The sequence below is a fragment of the Triturus cristatus genome, chromosome 6 (genome assembly GCF_964204655.1).
Source record: "Triturus cristatus chromosome 6, aTriCri1.1, whole genome shotgun sequence".
Taxonomy (NCBI): Eukaryota; Metazoa; Chordata; class Amphibia; order Caudata; family Salamandridae; genus Triturus; species Triturus cristatus.
Window position 1 is genome coordinate 668,409,374 of NC_140589.1, and position 22,254 is coordinate 668,431,627.

Sequence of the window (22,254 nt, forward strand, 5' to 3'; positions counted from 1 at the left end):
GAAGAGAGAGAGTTAGTCGAATCTGATGAGGTGTTTGAAGAACTGACGGAGGCAAGTGGACTGGATTTGTCTCCAGAGTGGGAAATCACTCCACCATCAGATGAGCCCTCTAAAGATGCAGCGCCCTATCATGCGGTCATCAGAAAAGCTGCAGAGTTGTTGGACCTACAGTTGCCGTCCACGGAGTTCAGGTCTAATTTACTTACTGAGGTGCTGCATTCACCTACAGCGGTCTCGGAGCCTTTGTTACCCTTTAATGAGGCTATTATGGAACCTGTGCTAGAGGTATGGCGCAAGCCTTTTTCAGCTCCTGCGGTCTCCAGGGCAGTCGCAAGGAGATATAGAGTGGCTCCAGGGGATCCTGAATTTCTAACTTCGCACCCTTCGCCTGAGAGCTTGGTGGTCCAGGCGGCTTGTTCGGGAAGGTCAAAGGGGGCCTTTCCTCAGGTTCCAGGAGATAGAGAGGCCAAAAAGGTGGACCAATCGGCCAAAAAGGTCTTTTCATCAGCCAGCATGGCTCTCAAGTCCACGAATGCGACGTGTTTATTGGGGCGCTATATCCATGCGCTAATGGATTCGGCAAAGAAGATTGCACCGAAGCTGTCGGAGGAGGATAGGGCTGGCTTCAATGAAGTTCTGACTGATGCCCAGGCGGCTGCTCGACAAGTCATTCAGAGTGGACTGGACACGGCAGACTCAGTTGCCAGAGTCATGGGGTCTTCTGTTGCCACCAGGAGGGGTGCATGGCTAAAGTCCTCTGAATTTTGCTCGGATGTGCAGTCGACCTTATTAGACTTGCCTTTTGATGGGTCTGGCTTGTTCGGGAAGAAGGCGGGTGCTGCTCTCGAACGCTTCAAGGAGAGTAAGGCTACGGCTAGGTCATTGGGCCTTCAATCCCAGCCGAGAGGTTCTTTTAAAAGATATAGGGGCTTTGGAAAGGCGACTTTTCGCTCCTATAGACCGTCCCAGCAGCAGCAGCAGCAGCAAGGTTCCTCGTCGAGAGGTTACAGAGGAAGAATTAGGGGTCGCACACGTGGCCGTCAGCTCTCCACCTCCTCTTCCTCCTCCTCCTCAGCCCCTCCCACCACTGCAAAGCAGCCCTATATTCGACATTCCGGATCATGCTGGTCCTGTGGGGGGCCGGCTTACCCATTTTCTACAAGATTGGGAATCTGTAACTACAGATCTCTGGGTTCTGGATCTTGTAGAAAATGGGTACGCCCTTCCCTTTCGGGAATTCCCTCCAAATTACCCTCCTTGCCAAGGGGCTTGCTCGGAGGACCACCGTCTTCTCCTGCAGGAGGAAGTCCTGAAGTTGTTTCAGAAAGGTGCGATAGAGGTGGTTCCAGAGCAGGAAAGGGGTCAGGGATGCTACTCCCGGTATTTCCTGATTCCGAAAAAGGACGGCAGGTTGCGTCCGATATTGGACCTCAGAATTTTGAACTTTTACCTGAAACAGGAGAAGTTCAAGATGCTCACCCTTGCGCAGGTTCTTCAGGCGCTGAATCAGGAGGACTGGATGGTGTCGCTCGACTTGCAGGATGCGTATTTTCACATCCCCATCCTGAAGTCGCACAGAAAGTATCTCCGTTTTACGGTAGGGTCGCAACATTATCAGTTTGCGGTCCTACCGTTTGGTCTTACTTCAGCACCTCGAGTCTTCACGAAGGTGATGGCAGTGGTGGCAGCCCATCTCAGAAGGACGGGGATTTCGGTTTTCCCTTATTTGGACGACTGGCTGATAAAAGCGGAGTCGCCAGAGAAGGTGCTGCTTCATCTGCAGGATACAACTCGGCTGTTGTACAAATTGGGTTTTTCGATAAACGTACCCAAATCTCACCTGGTGCCCTCTCAGCGCAACCTGTTCATAGGTGCGGTACTGGACACTACTGTGTGTCGAGCATTCCCTCCTCCTCAAAGGATTCTCGACATACAGGAAATGATTCCTTTATTTTACAGCGGAGCGGTCGTTCCGGTTCTGAAGGTCCTTCGCCTGCTCGGTCTGTTCGCTTCCTGCATCCTGTTGGTCAGCCATGCACGCTGGCACATGAGGGTGCTCCAGTGGTGATATCAGCACAAAGGGGATCTCAGGGAGTCTGTGAGGATCTCCGGAGAAGCTGCAGCGGATCTATCTTGGTGGAGCGTGGAGGGCAATCTGTCCCAAGGAAAGCCCTTCCATCTGCCTCCATCGGTGACAACAGTGGTAACTGATGCATCCACCTTAGGGTGGGGTGCTCATCTGGGGGATCTGGAGGTCAAGGGTCTTTGGTCTCCAGAAGAAAGGTTGCTTCACATCAACCTTCTGGAATTGCGGGCGATACATTTGGTACTCAAGGCCTTCCTTCCTTCCCTTCGCGGTCAGTCTGTTAAAGTCCTGACGGACAACACGACCGCGATGTGGTATATAAAGAAACAGGGAGGAGTGGGGTCTCTTTGTCTTTGCAGAGAGGCCCTGCGTCTATGGTCCTGGGCTCAGGTCCATCAGATTTGTTTAATGGCAAATCATCTGGCCGGGGTTCTAAACGTTCGCGCAGTCTCAGTCGGCAGTTCTCCGCCGACCACGAGTGGAGGCTTCATCCAGAGGTAGTTCGTCACGTCTTTCGGACGTGGGGGACTCCTCGGGTGGACCTATTCGCCACACAAGAGAATGCTCACTGCCTGTCTTTCTGCAGTCTCCAGTATCCGATGCAGGGAGCGTTGGGAGTCGCATTGCAGTTGAGTTGGGGTTCACGACTCCTTTACGCGTTTCCTCCCATACCCTTGATTCCTCGGGTTCTGAGGAAGATTCGCCAAGACCGGGCCCAAGTTATATTGGTCGCCCCGGATTGGCCAAGAAGGGTGTGGTACACAGATCTTCTCCACCTCTCCTCGTGCCCTCCGCTCCGTCTCCCGCTGAGGGCAGACCTCCTCTCGCAGTCGGAGGGGCAGGTTCTACACCCCCACCTCCAGAGCTTACACCTTCATGCCTGGAGATTGAACAGGGCAACGTGAATTCTTTCTCTCTCCCACCAGATGTGGTGGATGTTATTTTATCGGCCAGGCGACACTCCACCAAATCTATATACTCATATAGGTGGTCTAAATTTGTGCTTTGGTGCGGAGAGAGGTCCATTGATCCCTTGAAGGCTCGTCTGTCTAATATTCTACAGTTTGCTCTTTCTCTGGCTCAGCAAGGCTTTGCTGTGGCTACTGTGAATGGATACTTATCGGCTTTGTCGGCTTTCCTTTGTTTGCCGGATCAGCCGTTATTATTTAAATCACCTATTGTTCTTCGTTTTATAAAGGGCCTTACAAACAAGTTTCCTCCTTCTCCTTTTGTTATGCCTCAATGGGACTTAAACCTTGTATTAATTTATCTTATGGGTTCTCCCTTCGAGCCCTTACACAAGTGTCCCTTGAGGCTGTTGTCCTTTAAGACGGTATTCCTCATTGCAATCACCTCGGCAAGGAGGGTAAGTGAGCTTCAAGCTCTAAGTTCAAAACCCCCATTCTTGACTGTGCATGCTGAACGAATGGTACTTAGGACCAGGGCTGCGTTTTTGCCTAAGGTGGTAACTCCCTTCCATCTGGGGCAATCTATTACCCTTCCTTCTTTCTATCCTCCCCCTCACCCTTCCAAGGAGGTGGAGAGACTTCACCGTTTGGACCCTAAGAGGGCGGTGAGCTTTTACCTGGACAAGACAAAGGACATCAGAGTTGATGACCAGCTCTTCGTGGGCTTTGCTGGTTGCAGGAAAGGTCGAGCGGTGCACAAGCGCACCCTTTCCAGGTGGATTGTCTTGTGCATCAAGATATGCTACTCCCTAGCTGGTAAGGAGCCTCCGGAGGGTTTGAGGGCTCATTCTACCAGAGCAAAGTCTTCCACATCTGCCTTAGCTAGAGGTGTTCCAGTGGAGGATATTTGTAGGGCGGCAACTTGGGCCTCCCTCCACACCTTCGCAAAGCATTATTGCTTAGACACCGAGGTGAGGAGGGACGGACACTTTGCGCGATCCGTCCTTCAGGACTTTCTGTTATAGAAGGGTGGACACCCTCCTCCGGGAGTGGGGACTGCTGTGGAATCTATTCACAAGGTGAGGAATCCACTGGCAGATGTATCCATCAGAAGAACAAGTTACTTACCTTCGGTAACGCTTTTTCTGGTGGATACAGTATCTGCCTGTGGATTCCTCACTGACCCACCCGCCTCCCCGTTGTCCATCCTTCTATACCGGTATTTCTATGCCTGTAATTCTATTGATGGGTTTCAAGTGTGTTTATCACTGTCAAAAGCATTATGTTATTTCTTGTGCTTTGTTATTTATTTTCCACACTGAGTGTGTTGATATGCATATTGTGTACTGTGTATACTGTGTATATATATATTGCTGTCCGTGTGCCTCAAAGGCACGGAAAAAGGGGGCGGAACTGACGTCATCACGCCGACGAGATCTTCTTATGGAGCCGGTGACGTCAGCGGAGTCGCGAGCGGAGCCGTGTCTCTTTGACGTCGTCTTCGACCCCATCGGCGTGGACTGCTACAAAATTTCCGAATGTTTCTGGCGCAGGGGATATTCACAAGGTGAGGAATCCACAGGCAGATACTGTATCCACCAGAAAAAGCGTTACCGAAGGTAAGTAACTTGTTCGAGATCAAGTCGGCGCCAACCGAGGTTGTCCTGGCGCCGCCTCGACCCCGGACTTTGACTCCTCTCTCCGGAGGCTTCCAGTGGGAGTTCGGCGTCATCCGTCATTGCCCCCCCCCCCCAAGGCCCGCCCCCCCCCTCTTGGAATTTGTATCTCCGGTAGATTCGCCTCCGCCTCAGGAACCCCATCAGGACCCTCATTGCTCCATGGGGCTTCCTTCATTTGGACATTGGTCTCATCCTCCGTTCATCGTAAACCCTCCTTGGGTTTGGAGGCTCAGTTTACAGCCCTCACCCACAGATGAGTTATTGTCCCCTCCTCAGAGGGCTACCGAGGCTGGTGCGGCATTTCTAAGAGTTGTTTCAATGGCTGTCCGCATTCTGAGTATGCAGCCCCCTTTGGTCCCTCTGCCTGTTGACCCTCTGTTGGATGTCCTCCACCATAGTTAGGGGAATGTAGAGCCGCTTCTGCCTTTCGAAGCTTCTCTTTATGATGCCCATCTGGGCACCTGGGCTCGGCCGGCATCGGGTGATCCGGTGGCTCGGTCTATCATGCACCGCCACCTCCCTGCTCCAAACGATCCAGTTTGCTTATTAGTTCATCCAGGCGTTCAGGGGTTGGTTCTGCAAGCTGCTTTTCCTTCATTGCCTCAGCTGCTGCTTCCTCCCTCCCGGGAGTCCAGATGGCTGGAGTCGTGGGGTCGTAATATTTTCGCCTCCACTAGCGCAGTACTTCGATCACTCAGTACAGTGTGTCTTGGCTTGGGCTACTTCTGCCCTTTGGGACTCTGCCGAGTCTCTTCTATCTTCCACATCTGAGGGTGCTCATGTTGACCTTCTCCGTCTTATCCGTGACGGCCGTGATCTGGCGGAATTTACTATCCGCTCGGCCCTGGATACCTCGGATTCCTTAGGCCGAGTTATGGCTGGTTCGGTTGCACTACGAGGCCATGCTTGGTTGCGGGATGGCGTCTTCCCGGAGAATATCCGGGAACTCCTTGTTGACCGGTCCTTTTGTTTGATGCCCACGCCGATTTGGCAGTTCAGCGCCTCCTTGCGGGCTTTCACCCTCCCCCATAGGTCTGTACTTAACGGGTCTCACGTTGTCATATCCTGGGGTGGTTACCCTTTCATTTAACGTCTGCCTGTTGGACGATGTGTTTTTGGGCTGGCAGTAAGATTACTGTGGTGGTGTTTCACAGGTTGTTCTGTTCTGTCCTCTGACTGTGGTTTACCCTAAGAGGTGTTCCCCTGTTTTTCTTGGGGGTGTGATATACTCCAGGTATGGAGGTCCCCTTGGGCTCTCTACGTCTACTGAAGCCATTTGCTTCAGTGTTGTGCCTTCTGGCACTGCCTCCGACACTCCACAGGTCTCGCTTTGCTTGAGCCTTGCGTGTATGCCTCATTCTCCTCTTCTACGGGTTTTTTCCTTGTACGATCTCATTTGTGTATTTCAACATGCTTATAAATGAAGCTGCCTCCTGCCCCAGTGCATCAGGCAGGTCCTCCTAGAGTACCCGCAGCTGCGTGGTCTCGTGGCTGGGCCCTTTTGAGAGAGAGAGAGATATATATATATATTCACAACCTCTTTATTCACAAAACATGCAGCTTTCCATCTCGTTACGTAATCTCCCGGCCTTACGCGTTTCAAAGCCTTTATGCTTTTCATCAGAGGCCAGCATCAGGAAAGAGTTCGTTACCACCACATCCTCACTGCATGGCTTTAATTGCTTCTAATTGGCCTCCGGTGTGCCCTTGTGACCAAGTTTGTTTTTCTCAATGCATGCTGGGGTATATAGTGAAATTAGCATTTCTTTCTATCCTCCAGTGGGTTTCTTTCTCCCATGCTCAATTCGAGATAAGTTTCACAGCCCTCCGGTGGGCCCCAGATGGAACTCTGCATGCTTTTAAATTTGGTACCTGCAGCGCTGTTACCAAGGGGATTTTGCCCCTCTGCCAGACCTTCGATTGTTGTACAGGCGGTGCGTCGCTTCCACGGCCGGAGCCACCGTGATAATATGCAAACCCAAAAAGTGCTCAGATACGAAGCCGCACTCCACTGCCAGGTAGGTTCACAACCTCTTTATTCACAAAACATGCAGCTTTCCATCTCGTTACGTAATCTCCCGGCCTTACGCGTTTCAAAGCCTTTATGCTTTTCATCAGAGGCCAGCATCAGGAAAGAGTTCGTTACCACCACATCCTCACTGCATGGCTTTAATTGCTTCTAATTGGCCTCCGGTGTGCCCTTGTGACCAAGTTCGTTTTTCTCAGTGCATGCTGGGGTATGTAGTGAAATTAGCATTTCTTTCTACCCTCCAGTGGGTTTCTTTCTCCCATGCTCAATTCGAGATAAGTTTCACAGCCCTCCGGTGTGCCCCAGATGGAACTCTGCATGCTTTTAAATTTGGTACCTGCAGCGCTGTTACCAAGGGGATTTTGCCCCTCTGCCAGACCTTCGATTGTTGTACAGGCGGTGCGTCGCTTCCACGGCCGGAGCCACCGTGATAATATGCAAACCCAAAAAGTGCTCAGATACGAAGCCGCACTCCACTGCCAGGTAGGTTCACAACCTCTTTATTCACAAAACATGCAGCTTTCCATCTCGTTACGTAATCTCCCGGCCTTACGCGTTTCAAAGCCTTTATGCTTTTCATCAGAGGCCAGCATCAGGAAAGAGTTCGTTACCACCACATCCTCACTGCATGGCTTTAATTGCTTCTAATTGGCCTCCGGTGTGCCCTTGTGACCAAGTTCGTTTTTCTCAATGCATGCTGGGGTATGTAGTGAAATTAGCATTTCTTTCTACCCTCCAGTGGGTTTCTTTCTCCCATGCTCAATTCGAGATAAGTTTCACAGCCCTCCGGTGGGCCCCAGATGGAACTCTGCATGCTTTTAAATTTCTCTAAAAGCTCTTCTGATGAAGGTCGTCCCAGGTGTTGCGCCCTGCGCTTCTGTCTTCCGGCAGTGTTCTTCCCTTGGCCTTCAAACTGCCTTGCTGGGCAGTCCCTTACTCATCATAGCTACTCCACCTTGTTGTCGCTGTAGCTGTCTGCTATGTGCATGTTCTCGGTGTGGGCCGCCTCGGTGTGGTTCACCATGGCAATGTCCGACCCCGTCGCATTCTGGTGACTAACTGTGCTCTTGGCATGTCCCATGTTCCCGCCTGTGCTTCTGAGGCACTGCTCTGTTCCTGCCTCTTAACCTTCGCTTCATGGATGCTGCCTGTCCGGCCTCCCTTGCGTGGGCTCGCCTGGTAGGCTCTGAGCACGTCTCTCCTTGTTGTCCTATAGCTTAGTTGGTGTCAGTTTACTGCGCCATTGAGCTCTGGGAGTGGTTAGTGCATTATGCAGTTTTGGGGGTGGTTTCTCCTTCCTCCCTTCGTTACGTACTCTCTCTACCATTCTGGGATATGGCTTAGTGCCAATTCCACTTATACTCACACAGGTATGGTGTTGTGCCATTTTGGCAGTCTTGTGATGCCTCGCCTCCTGTTATCTTTTGCTCTTCCGAGCTGCTTGGGTTGCTGACTGGCTGCACCGCCACACCTTTCCCCTTAGTCCGTCACTCTGTTGCCAGCTCAGTGCTCTCGAGCACTGTTGTTCTGTCGCAGACCCACCTCCCCCTGGGGTATGGCTGTGGTATCTATTCTAAGTTAAGGAATCTGCAGCTAGATGTCTCCATCAGATGTACGAGTTACTTACCTTCGGTAACGATGTATCTGGTAGAGACGTTGTCTAGCCGTAGATTCCTTAAATCCCAACCATCCTCCCCATTCTGCGAGGCCCTTGCCAGGTGGGTTTCTCTGCTTTGCCTCATTTCAGTTGGCACTGGTCTTCATTCAAGGAGTTCAATTTGGTGCAACCCTTTTATGATTTACAATATGCAGCCACCTTCCTCCAGGTGGCTTCTCTTCCTGTAGAGCGGTGCTTTTTGCTTCGCCTTCACCAGGAGATTCTACTTCCTTTTCTCTGCATTCATCCACCCTGGTCCTTCCAGTATGGGATCTTCTCCTATTGCTTTCCCTCCCTCCCGCCTCCTCTTTCTACCTGGGGATCTTGTCTCCTGTTCAGTCGCCCTTTTGGGATCGGCTGGGCTGTGTTTCAGCTTTCCATCACTATAGTGGAAGTGCCATTCTTGTAATGCCTTCTCGCAGTAGATTGTTGTTCTTCCTGTGCTCCGCCCTTGTTGGCCGACACAGTTCTACGTTGTAATAACAGTCTGTTTTTGTCGGGATATTCTTCCCTTGTTACTCAGCCTCTGGGGAGGGCCCACGCTTGGCTTTGCGGGGTTGTTTCTCAGAGCGTTGCTCTATCCTTTACTTGGTTTGTAGTTAGACAGTGTCTGATACTGTCCTTTATGATGTTGTTATGCACCATCTGATTTCTTTGCCTTACGGATTTTTTCTCCTTCGCACACTGTTCCCATACTTTCACCATTTTGTTGGTGGCTCCGTGTTGTGCCGCGGAAAGGTTTCTCCGAAGAAAACTGACGTCCGCACGCCGGGAGGGACTTATATGACCTCGCTGACGACACGTCCGTGGACGACGTCAGGGCGGGGTCGCGTGGCGCCGTCCCCCGGCGCGCAGAGGTGCTGCTGCGAACATTTTCGTATCCAGTCTGATGCCTGGGGATTATTCTAAGTTAAGGAATCTGCGACTAGACAACGTCTCTACCAGATACATCATTACCGAAGGTAAGTAACCCGTACGTCTGTCTGCTTGGCAACGAGCTTCCCAGAGGTGTCGGGACATCACCTGGCATCATGCCTGGAAGCAAGAATCTGTTCCCGTTACTTGGAGCACCTGGAAACCAACCTGCCTACAGAGAGAGGGAAGGAGTGTGCCAACCATGCCGGGAGTACAACTATTTAGGAGGAGCCAGAAACAGCCTGACCTCAGTATTATGAGGGTCTGTCTGAACAGACTGGCTGAGAACAGTGGTCTGCTTGCGCGAGCCAATGTAGCATAGTCTCTCTACACGAGTTGGTCCAGTTGGGAATCATGGTACCAATGGCCTGTGCCACTTTATTGAATGAAGTATGCCTAATTGGACATTACCGTTGCATCATTGAAGTGTCGAATGGACTGTTCTGCTGCATTGAGTCGTCCTTGGGTGAGCTGTGCCACAGCAATAATGAACTGAGCCCTAGAGGACGGTGTATCTGCATCAAACAGTGCCGGTGATGGTGCAGTGTCGCACCAGATTTCATAAAGACAGACTGTGACATTTGAACCTGCAGCCCAAACTACTATCTCACCAGAAACAGGTTAATCGTCAACTGGAAGCCTGCATCTCTGCTGAATCCTGAACATCTGCATTGTCTCTGAGCAACACCCTCCACTGCTACCTTCAGAAGTCACAGCCTGAATGCTAGAGAACCTCCAGCCAGACTGCCTTCTCCTGGAAGAGGGAACAAGCCTGTCAGGTCCTCGTCTGTCGCCCAAGAAGTACTGAGCGACTCCACTGTGCTGAGGAATAACACTTTGCGATTGCTGAGTGAACTGAGCACACAAACTAGTAAAACAGGTTAATTGACACTGTAGGAAAGCCCCCCTTTTTGCCATGGTCACTTGTGAGATTTCGACTGAAAGTTCACTGGGTTCCTGTTAACCAGATCCCCCGTGCCAAAGCGCTTTCCCAAAACCGTACAATTGTTCCTCCAATTGGCAAACACCTTTATCACCCTAGTAAATGGTACCCTGGTACCTAGGGCCTGAGATACTAAAGAGGGCCTCTAAGGGCTGCAGCGCAAATTGTGCCACCCTAAAAGAACCCTCACCAAGCACATGCAAGATTGCCATTGCAGGCTGCATATCTTGGTGCTGACAAAAGTGAAAACACAACATGACCCACATCCCTATCTGTCATGCTCACAAACACTGTATTCAATATAGGAAAGTCACCCCTACAGGAGGCCTTACAGCCCTAAGGCAGGGTGCACTATACTACATGTGAGGACATATCCACATGAGCATATGTGTCCCTGTGCTTGTCAGCTCTTTTACTGCCAGTACGAGTGGACTGGAAAGCCATTTTAAGTATGTGTGCTTGACTCTCGTAGAAAACGAGTTTCCCAGCTACATGATGGCTTCACTGAAAAATAGGGATGTTTGGTATCAAACATCTCATATTAATGCCAGTGCTGAATTTATTAATGCATGCACACAGAGGGCACCATGGAGGTTTCCCCTGAAAACCTGCTAACTACTGGTTTGCTGACAGACTGTTTTTCTCCAGCCTGCCACTAGAGACAAGTTTCTGGGCCCCAAGGGTAAGGCCTTTGCTCTCAGGAGGCCAGGATAAAGCCTGCTTGGGCAGAGGGTGTTTACATCCCCTCCCATTCGATGACCTGCTGATTAGCATTCCAAGACAAGGGAACTGAAGAGCCCACTGCCTTTGGTATGCCATTCTAGCTTCTTTCACAGTAGAGGAAGCCGACCCTCTTTGGCTAGATCCCTTTGGTTCCTGGACAGACAGACAAATGAAATAGGCATGTCCCCCCTTCAGACTAGTGCACCCCTAAGGTGACCTACCTTAAGGGGATGCAAATTCAGAGTTGGCCATCTTGGTGGTGGCAAACGTAGGAACTCTTGGACAGAGTACTGCCCCCTTCCCACAGTAAGTGGTCATATTGGGGCGTAATGACCCAAGGATAGGTAGCCCATTGGCTACTACCCTACACGCCCCTAAAGTCAGTCAGAAGGGGGATGGAAGCCCACTGCCTCACATCCCAGCACAGTTCACCCCTTTGCATTATGGTGAATGCAGTTCACATTTAGCGCTTACTTTAATATTAGCAGTAGTATTTCATTAAAGTTGGTGCGGGTAGTGCTGTTCATCACTAGACACGTTTCTGGATTTTATCCTTCATCAGTAAAGATCAAAAATACATTTTATCGGGTATTGCTGAGAATGCTGCCACAGTCGCCTCAGTACCACTTGAAGGTGCATCTCCTGAAGCTAGTCAACTCACTGGCTCAAACAGTTCACCTTGGATTTCCCCACTGTAGACTTCCCGATGACAGATGCCTCCTCTGTTTGCATCCCCCTCAACTGCGACTGCTCCCTGTGACAAAACCCCGACCCCTAAGGACACCCCTGCATCCGTCAGCCCTGGCCTATGTAGAAGAGGACTGAAGTGTCCCCACATTCCCGAGCATTGTGAGGCCTGAGCCTTGCTGTTGCAGCAGACCGACTGGCTTCCCAGTCAAAACCTGCAGCCTCTTTTCCCGCAGACCGATCCCCATTGACTAACATTGGGCACCTGACTCTGTATTGCACTCTTGTACCCATTTGCCCTTGAGCCGCCGAAGGTGACTTGCTGGTGCATCCTTGGACCATGCACATACTCACCTTAAGTCCAGGAGTTTGATCTCATAATTCGCTGTGCTGTACCTGAATGCTGTACTAGTTTTTCCTCCAATAGGAAACCATTGCAGCTTCTGAGAAATGCATTGTGTTGACTTTTTAAACGTAAAAGTATATCTGAAAGAGACTGTAGTTATAGATTCCTTACCTTTAGAATTACTCCCAGGCGTCAGACTGGATCCGCCGATTTTTTTGTTTAGCAGTACCCCTGCGTGTTGGTAGGTGGCGTTGGTCGACTCTGCATCCGTTGTCGGCGTCGTGGTTGCCGGAATGACGTCACAGTGTCTAATTAGACGTCAGTTCTTTCTTTTTCCGCGCCAGACCAGCGCAGATCCGGAGACAATAACTTTTTGACTAACCTTTTTTGACTTTTTGTCGACGCCTTTTTTGAGTCTTCGACTCCTGGTGCACGAGGGATGTTCCTTCGTCGAACCAGATTCAAGCCTTGTGACTCCTGTCACAAGCTGATGTCCATCACCGATCTGCACCTCATGTGCCTCTGGTGCCTGGAGTGCGACCACGACCCAAAGTCGAGCTCCGACTGTTGGGCCATGAATGCGAAGTCTTTGCGGGAGCGGTCCTGAAAGCTTTTGGAGGCCCGGCAGTCGGCTCCACGTCGTTCAAGGTTCCGGTCGAAAGAAAGGTCTCGGAGCCACCATCACCATTCGTCTTCAAAGTCTTCACGCTCCACGGATAAGTTGTAGCACAAGAAGAAGGCGAAGAAGCTCCGCTGCTCTTCGCTTTTGCCCCCTCTGTCGTCTGACACGACGCAGGACCTGGAACGTCGTGCCTCTCCGGCTCAGTCTTCGAGCCTGCTTCTGGGAAGGCTCCATGCTTTTCTCCCTTTTCCAGACCCGGAGCGTCCCCTGCCCAGCTTCAAGCCTTTTACGAAGCGCTTCACAGTATCATTAGGCAGCCCAACTCCGCTGGCGCACCTTCGGGCCCTGCAAACTTGGCATGGGGCCCTGGGACTACGATGCCACCGGCACCAGAGGGCCCCCGAGCATCCAAGCCGGGATACGGATCGGCGCCGGTCAACCTCACTGTACCTTTCCCGGGGCTGATTGCAGTATCTGAAAGAGACACTTTAGTGATAGATTCCTTACCATAGAATATCCCCAGGCGTCAGACTGGATCCGTACTCGCTCGGCGACGCTTTTCGTCGCGAGTGGAGTTGCGGTCTGTTATACGCCTAGAACACTTCTGACCAGAGTGCTGAAGAAGATCCAGCGCAACCGGCCCCAAGTCATCCTTGTGGCTCCGGATTGGGCACGAAGATACTGGTATCCCGAGCTACTCAGCATGGTGGTCGATCCCCCAATCCGTCTGCCTTTTCGGGAGGATCTTCTGTCGCAGCAGCAGGGAACGGTCCTTCACCCGAACCTGTCCAGCCTCCACCTCTATGCATGGAGATTGAGCGGCGACAGCTTTCGATCTTCCTCCCAAAGTCTGTGGTGTCATCTTGGCAGCCAGGCGTCCCTCCACTAAAACGGTATATTCCGGTCGGTGAAACAAATTTGTGACATGATGCGCAGCAAAGGCTGTGCATCCCCTTTCTGCCCCTCTTTCGGAATTTATTCTGTTCCTGCTTTCCTTGGCCCGGCAGGGCTCTGCTCTGGGCACTCTCAAAGGTTATCTTTCTGCCATCTCTGCCTTGCTCCGGCTTCCTGATCAGCGAATTATGAGATCAAACTCCTGGACTTAAGGTGAGTATGTGCATGGTCCAAGGATGCACCAGCAAGTCACCTTCGGCGGCTTCTCTTTTTAAGTCTCCGGTTGTTAACCGTTTCCTTAAAGGCATTATGCACACATTTCCTCCCGTGCCGTTCATCATGCCTCAATGTGACTTGAATCTCGTTTTGCTTTATCTTGTGTGAGCTCCTTTTGAGCCCCTTCATACCTGTCCTTTGCGTCTTCTCACTCTCAAGACGACTTTCCTGGTAGCTATCACCTCTGCCAGAAGAGTGAGTGAGCGCCAGGCTCTGTCTTCCAAACCTCCTTTCCTTTCTGTTGATCCGGACAAGGTGGTTTTATGGACCCGTCCTTCTTTCCTGCCAAAGGTTGTCATGCCCTTCCACATCGGGCAGACTATCACTTTGCCCACCTTCTTTCCGCCTTCGCATCCTTCAAGGGAGGAGGAGAGGCTCCATCGTCTGGACCCAAAACGTGCGCTTGCGTTCTACCTGAAGTGTACACAGCAGTTCCAGGTGGATGACCAGCTCTTTGTTGGCTACGTGGGCGCCAAAGGAGGTCGGGCCGTGCACAAACGTACCATCTCTCGGTGGGTCATTCTGTGCAACAAAGCCTGTTACTCCTTGGCTAAGAAGGAGCCTCCTGTGGAGCTGCGTGCCCATTCTACCAGGGCAACTGCGGCCACTACTGCCTTGGGACGTGGCGTTCCCTTGCAGGACATTTGTCAGGCAGCTACGTGGGCCTCGCTGCACACGTTTACCAAGCATTACTGTCTTGACAGTCAAGTCCGGAGAGACTGCTTCTTTGGCCGTTCTGTTCTCCGTGACTTTCTGGTGTAATTTGTTCGCAGACCCTCCACTGGGGTTGGTATTGCTGGGGTATCTATTCTAAGGTAAGGAATCTATCACCAACGTGTCTCTTTCAGATGCACAAGTTACTACTTGTGTAACGATATATCTGTAAGAGACATTAGTTAGTGATAGATTCCTTACCGCCCCACCCATCCTCCCCGTTCTGCGAACTTGTTACTAGAGTTAAGGTCATTCCTCTTAGGGCCCTAGTTTTCTGCACCAATGGTCAGTATCTTGCATGGCTCTGCGTTCCTGGCGCGGAAAGTCGTGTACAGAACTGACATCAGCGCGCATGGGTGGCTCCTAAGTACTCTCCGTGGCGTCATCTCAGCTCTTACGACGCCAGTGACGGACGCGGAGCCGCACGACACCACCTACTGACGCGCAGGGGTACTGCTAAGCGAAACTTTCCGGATCCAGTCTGATGCCTGGGAATATTCTAAGGTAAGGAATCTATCACTAACTAATTTCTCTTACAGATATATCGTTACACAAGTAGTAACTTGTGCGACAACTCCCCCAACGTTGGTTGTGCCCCCGACAGGCGTCAACCCCATCCTCACCCCGAGTTGGACATGTCGCCAGACGGATGTCGATACCGGCGTTGGAAGGTACATTTGTGCCTCTGTTCATTCCTGGTGTTACATTCCACCCTGAGTGGCAACCAGAGGAGAACTGGGAGGTGTAGGAGAGTAGGGTCTGCTTTCTATGTTCACCCCTACTTTTTGCTTTTGCTTCACTGGTTTTCGACTTAGATGTGGCTGTGGGCCTGCCAATCAGACCCACAGCCCAGCTGTTCTCTCTCTAAATGTATTATATGTACTTTAGGTGCATAACCCAATTGGTAAGGATCACCTTATTGGCCCCTGTATAGTGTACATTAGGTACCCAGGGCATAGGTGTACCCTAGGCCTGCCAGGGGCTGCAGCATGTATTGTGCCACCCCTGGCCTGGCCTTCCATTATGACACAACTGGCTGATCACTCAGCTGGGGCAAGGTCGTGTAATCACCCCTTGCTTAGGTGTAGTATTCCTATACCTACCTTATATATAGACACATGTGTACCTATCAGCCACTCCTATGGCAGGCCTTAACAATCCTGGAGGCAGAGTGCGTGGTAACATGTGAGATGGTGCTCTAGCATGAGCTGAGCCTGTCTGCAGCTTTCGGAACCATGTCCTTATAGCTGTTCTATGATATAGCCTACCATATACTCTTAAAGTACCTTATAATCTTAACGGTTATGGTAACTATGGTTTGGCTTTATCAAAACATGTCGTGTAAGGTGTCTAACACTTTGGAATAATACCCCCATACCATTTCTGGCAATGAGGATATTATTCCTCTCTTCTAGAGGGAGAAGACATGTTGAAACCTACTTACCTGGTTAAAGTTAACCAGAGCCCCAGCATCACAAAATGGATGCTGCTGCCACATACACAAGTCTGACCTCCTGCTGCTGGGAGTCCTTCCAGCGAGGGAGGCTTGGACAATAGGTTTCCTGCCTTGGGAGGTGCGAGCACCACCCCAGACAGGACTTAGTGTATTGGGGCAGGGAGGGATGAAAGAAACTAGACACTGCCTGGGGCACACAAGGTGTCCAATGCATAGTCCAGTTCAAACCGGCGCTGGGGCACTCCAGCCCCAGCTCTGGCGCAAAACTGGACAAAGGAAAGGGGGTGTAACCACTCCCCTTCCTGGTCCCACCCATAGGAGGGACCTTGCAGGTAGCCCAGCCCAGTATATCAGTAGGTAGCTGAGCCCTGCTAAATTAGATTATCCTGAATCTGCAACTTGAACAGAAACTCTGGACCTTCGACATTCAACCTCAGGAAGAAGACTGAAGAATCTCCCTTGTGGCCAAGGAGTGACCACCCTGGGCAACCAGGCACCATCCAGCGACCGCTGCTTGCTTTGCGACTGATCCTACTAGGGACGACTGCAGAGACTGACCAGCGCCGAGACTTCCAGACACCTCTGAACCAGATCCACATCTACAGCAAAGCTGAGACCCGTGGAGGCGACGAGGGACGTGGGACCGGCGACTTGGGAAAAGTGGCTAGTAACTGACTAGCGCGACTTCTGAGGCTTCCTCGCGGCTGTGCTTGGGGAATTGAGAAGCCCCCATCCCGAGCACCATCTGCAAAAAAGATCAGCTCCCCACACTTCACGTGTTCTGCGTGGTGCCCTTCTGCACCTGAGTTGCTCGACGTGTTGTCCGGTTGCTGGCCCGTTGGCTAGTGACCTCTGCGACGACGAACCTTTGATTTCATCTTGCTGGTACGGCTCCTCCAGACTGGCACCCGCTCCTCTGTGAAAGAGAAGCACCCCAGACCTTCCTGGTCTGCACCAGAAGCAAGTCCTCCATTCTGCGTGGGTTCCGCTTGCCAAGGCTTGTTGGGTCCTAACTCGACATCGACGCCGCCGACAGCAAGAGCCTTCGTGGGACAGCTCGCCTCCTGGTCCTTGTCGTCCTCGACGTCTCCTGGTACCCGTGGCTGCTGCGACAAGCTTCACCTCTTCACCTGCATCTGCACGACATCGCCTGGTTCCTTCCCGGCTCCTGGCTGGTGACCTAGACTCTGTCCCTTCTGCTTGCAGGTATCCTTCCTTCTTGATTCCATCCTTGGGATCCACCGGACACTCTTCACTGACTGCCTGTCAGCAACTTTCCTTCAGGCATCCATAGGAGTCCACGACGAAACCGGATGCAAGTTCACACCTATGCACCCGCAGCCCGTGGGCTAGGTAACTTGAGTACTCCGGTGCTCACAAGGGTATTGACTATCCTAGCGTCTGGTTTCCAAGTCTCGAACTCCTAGCTATTCCAGAAGTGTCCTAAAACTGTTAATTTCTAATAACTACTATTTCTATCGACTTTTACGCATTACGCGTGAGTGTTTCCACTCTGCACCTGAATCCCGTGGGCCTCCCACTTCCTAACCTTTGGTAGTATAGTGTAGCCTCAGCGATTCCCTAGGCCTAGGCCTATCCTGTGTTCGTGACAGTGGTTCTTATACCACTTACTTAGTATATGGTTTGCGTGGCCCCTAGGGCCTAACTGTAGTACTTACCTGTGTGACTTAATGTATGCTTAATTAAGACTGTGTTGTACTTACCTCGAATCTCATAAAGAGTGCTGAGGGTTTGACTAGAATAAATACATTCTATTTTTATATATATCTGTTGTGGTGTCCTTTCATTTGGTATTCAAGGGATTACAAATGGTATAACAGCTGGCTTCACATGCCATACAGAGTTTAGCCTAAGACTGCTCTTGTGCATGCTACCACTAGGATAGCTGGTCTATAAGGTTGACTTTACAACCAATCACCATAAGGGTTGTTTGGACTGATACAAGGTGTACACTAGAATTAGTGACATCATATATCAGGCCAACTTCTCACAGGAGGGGTCTGTGGACTCTTTGGCTAACCAGCTTGAAGAGCCGTACTGGCGAGAGGCACTGGGTGATGCCAGTGGTTTGGATACCTCCCCAGACCTTGGCATGCTCTCGCTGACTCTAAGCAGAACGTTTTCCACGTCAGTAGCCTTTAGGCGCTACACCTGGTTGAGGACATCAGGTTTCTCTGGGGATGTCCAATCCACCTTACTGGCCAACTCTACCCAACCTCTGCGTAGCCATGGACGTGGGACCCAGCTACGTGGGTCTGGGGGACAGTGGGTGGGCCAGTCTACCTATAACCCCCCCTGCAGCAGCCTCCAAGCCCTTTTAATCTGACCTTTCAGGGCCACCAGACGCCAGTGGGCGGCAGGATTTGCCATCACTTCCCCTACTGCCAGAACATCACGTCGGACAGGTGGGTTTTGCAGATAGTCCGAAGGGGCTACTCCCTCCCCTTGGAGACTACCCCTCCCTCCATGCCACCGTTCTCCCATCGCATGTCGGAGGATCACTTGGCCCTTCTGCGCCAGGAAGTTGCAGCTCTTTTGGCCAAGGGAGCTATAAAAAAGGGTCCCTGTGCCAGAAGTAGGTTGTGATTGCTACTCCTACTATTTTCCGGTACCCAAGAAGGACAAAAGCCTGCGTCCTTTCTTAGACCTCAGGGCCCTCAACTGCTTCGTCCGGAAAAAGTTCAAGATGCTCACGTTGGCTCAGCCCCGGTCTGCCCTTGACCCTGGAGACTGGGTGGTAGTGTTGGACTTGCAGGACGCATACTTTCATATCCCCGTCCTGCCAGCCCACAGGCCTTACCTACGGTTCACGGTAGGCCACGAGCATTTTCAGTTTACCATGCTCCCCTTTGGCCTTACCAGCACCCCTCGGATGTTCACAAAAGTGATGCCGGTGGTTGCAGCTCATGTGCGCAGATCAGGGTTTCCAGTCTTCCTCTATGTCGACGACTGGCTGTTGAAGGCGTGATCGCCCAAGGCTGTCGTCTCCACCTCCAGACTACGGGGACCTTCTGCACTTGCTGGGGTTCACTATCAATTTGCCGAACTCACACCTAACTCCATCTCATATTTATCACATCTCTCAAAATGAGTCAACAGTTTGGCTGGCCACTGTTATCAGAGCACAGCTCTAATGGTAAATGGAAAAGTAGAAATACTTCCAAGATGTTTAAGTTCAATTGGAGGAGTGGGGGTCACAGGGCTAATTAGAATAAATATAGAGAGACAGATGGCATTAAATCTAACACTTATTCTTTGTTGGTTTTCTTAATAATGTTCATGCACACCTCCTGCCATGTCTGCCAGTATGACATCCTATGATATTCAGTTTGTTCTCAAAAATCATATTAAGTCAAGGTGTAGACTAAGGGAAAAATTGGTCTCCTAATGGTTATCGAAACACAAGGGAAAATCACACGTAACACAATTGTTATAAGACTGACAACCATGATTACAAGAGATATCACAAGTTTGATAAACGGTTATTGTTATACAAGCTGAATAAGGATCTGGTTGCAGTCAATTAACTATTTGCTGCGAATAAACTTTTTGCCATGACGTGGTAAATGAATGAGTAAATAGAATGCACATGAACCTATTAAACCTTTAGAAAAGTGAGAGTTTGCCCTGGCTTGGACATATCTGAAACTGAATTGAAATGTTCTTTGGCCCATGTTCTGGCTACATGATTTCTCAGATTTGCATTACTGTATGTAACAGTAGGCCAATTTCTGCGTCATTAAGTTGTAGGTTTTTAGTGCTACTATATTTTGGATCTATTTTAGGGTGTTTGTTATTAATTCTGTCTCTTAGTATCTTAGTACTTGTGATCCAGGCCGCCTTTAAAGTGATCATTTAAATTTATGAAAAATGTGTATTTGCTTCAGCGTAGTTGGGTTTTGCTCCATTTTCATGGCTTCCTTTTTCCTTTCCTGTAGATGTAGCCAGCAAAGAACAGCAGACAATGATTAATCCCTCTAGTGAGAAGCAAGAGGATGAAACGGATGCTGAAAACACATCTATGGAAGTAGATGAAAGAAAGGATGAAGATCTGAAAGCTGTAACCGCTGATGAACTTAAACCTGAAGATATCAAGTCCAATGCGTCGAAAACCAAAGGTAAACAAACTGACTCATACTGCCGGAGGTGTACAGTTGATTATATTAAAACGATTAATGTACTTAAAGCATAAGCGTGGTAAGAAGAGCCTTGGAGTAACGTGTGTCTATGATAATGAGCTAAAAAATTACTCAGTTTCACATGGGACAGTATGTGTTTTTATCCCAGTATTCTTGGTGTTATACCGCAACATTGCAGTGCTATATTAAAACACTAGAATGTTCATTGTTAGTAAATCTTAAAAATCCACTGATCAATGTACCTCTGACTTGAACAGTTCATCATTTACTCTGTGTGCAGTACATTGACACACAGACCGAATTAGTCAAAGCCAGAGACCAGGAGCTTAAGCTTCGTCTGAGTCTCCTTTTTTGTGTGAAAACTTGGAGTGTTTGTTTAGAAGTGGTATGTAAACCGCTGATGACACTTTGCACCATCAAACAGCAGCACTTCATTTATGTTTTACCAGTGTCACTGTTTGAATGTATGCTCTTTCTGAGGGATGCTTCTAGCCGCTGATTTTTCACTTTGGTTATATTCCCGGGCATCAGACTGGACCATGTACGTTTAAAGTATTACTTCTGCAAGCTGGTAGGTGATGTTTTGCGGCTCCACTTGAACATTGGAGGTGACGAGCAGAGCCTCATTTAAGCACCAGTCACGTACACTGATGTCACTTCGTTTTTTCCCGACGTTTCAGATGCGGAGCCAGAGCTTGTCCTTGGTCTTTTCAAGACCCTATATTTTAAAATGTTTCCAGTATATAAGGGAAAAAGTAATCCCCTAAGATAACAAGGGTCAAACCATGTAAGAACTGTTGCAAAATTGTCCCTGATAAACCCTCAGGAAGTATTCCTGTGGTGCCTGGAGTCAGAGCATGATTGCAGAGCCTATGATGACTGTACCCATTTGAATCTGAAGGCCATACAAGACTACAAGGGAAAGCTGTGTTTTTCCAAACATCAGAAGCTGCAGGCAACAATCAGTTGAAGTCCAAGGAAGGTCCAGCCCTAGAATTCGTTCCTGCAGCAGATCATCCTCATGATCAAAGTCCTCTGGTAAGTCCTAAAAGATGAACAAGAAATCAAAATGGAAATTGACCCCATAGCTCTTCCGATCGCCATCGGAGCCAATTGCGAGTCTAGTCTTGACACATTTGAATTTCTAGGGTCCATATGCTCCGTTGCAAAAAGTGGAGCCCTTTAGTGATGCTGTGCAGTGCATTTTCAGCTCTGTACTTGCTCCCTCCGTGATACCTTTTGGCTCCAAGGTTTCACATGGTTCTTTTGTTGGACTTACTCTGGTGGGTCGGCCCTTGGCAGCATTTGAGCCCATCATACCCGCTTTCAGTCCACACTGGCTCTGGTGCCGATGTAGGTTCTGGTGCCATCCACTAATCCTCTTCACAGCACCATCAACGCCAGAGAAGGATTTGCTTCCCATTGTGTTTTCTGACTCCAAGTCAAATTCACCTCGACCAAAACCACACCCTGCTTCCACAGGAGCTCTGCCAGCCGGCAACCCTTCTGATTCAGATACCTTACCCTCACCAGGTGTCACTGACTCAGATAATGTCAATTTTGATGAAGGGGATGATTGTACCCCTCAATATAAGGAAAACTGACATGGGGAGCTACAGGATGTCAGTGTCCCGATACTTCTCTAGATACTGATCTGGTTTCTCCTCCCAATCAAGGAGAGCACCTCCTTTGCTGTCGTTATGCGGAATGCCTTAGAAGTACCAGACCTACAACTTCCTACTGTTGAGGTGAAGACTAATGTTCTGAGCAAAAACCTACAGCATGGTCAATTTTCTACAGAGCTTATATTATCATTTAATTAGGCTTTGAAAGACACCCTTTTGGGCTCTTTTGCAAGCACAAGTTGATAGGCAGGTAGCTCTGTGAAATAGATCAGCACCAGGTGACCCTGGCTTTCTTACATAACATCCCAAGCCAGAAAGCAGGTGGTGCTAGAGTCCAACATAAAGGTTAATTCTGATGGCTGCTTCTACCTGCCAAATCTGATAGACTTCTTGCCGCATATTCCTTACCTTAGAATTGCGCTGGCGTCAGACTGGATTCGGAAGATTTTTTGTGAGCTGTACCCCCTACGTACTGGTAGGTGCTGTAGTTCGGCTCCACATGCGTCGTCCACACTGGAAGTGACATCCGCGGCA

The 22,254-nt window shown here is 50.1% G+C and overlaps 1 protein-coding gene across 1 annotated transcript in view; it reads left to right on the forward strand.

Moving 5' to 3' along the window:
* MDN1 (midasin AAA ATPase 1) overlaps positions 1-22,254 on the forward strand; it is a 2,002,810-nt gene that overhangs the window by 1,769,477 nt on the left and 211,079 nt on the right. The window contains exon 93 of the mRNA XM_085611158.1: positions 19,895-20,074. Coding sequence (XP_085467284.1) covers positions 19,895-20,074 — 180 coding nt within the window. The remainder of the gene's footprint in view (positions 1-19,894; positions 20,075-22,254) is intronic.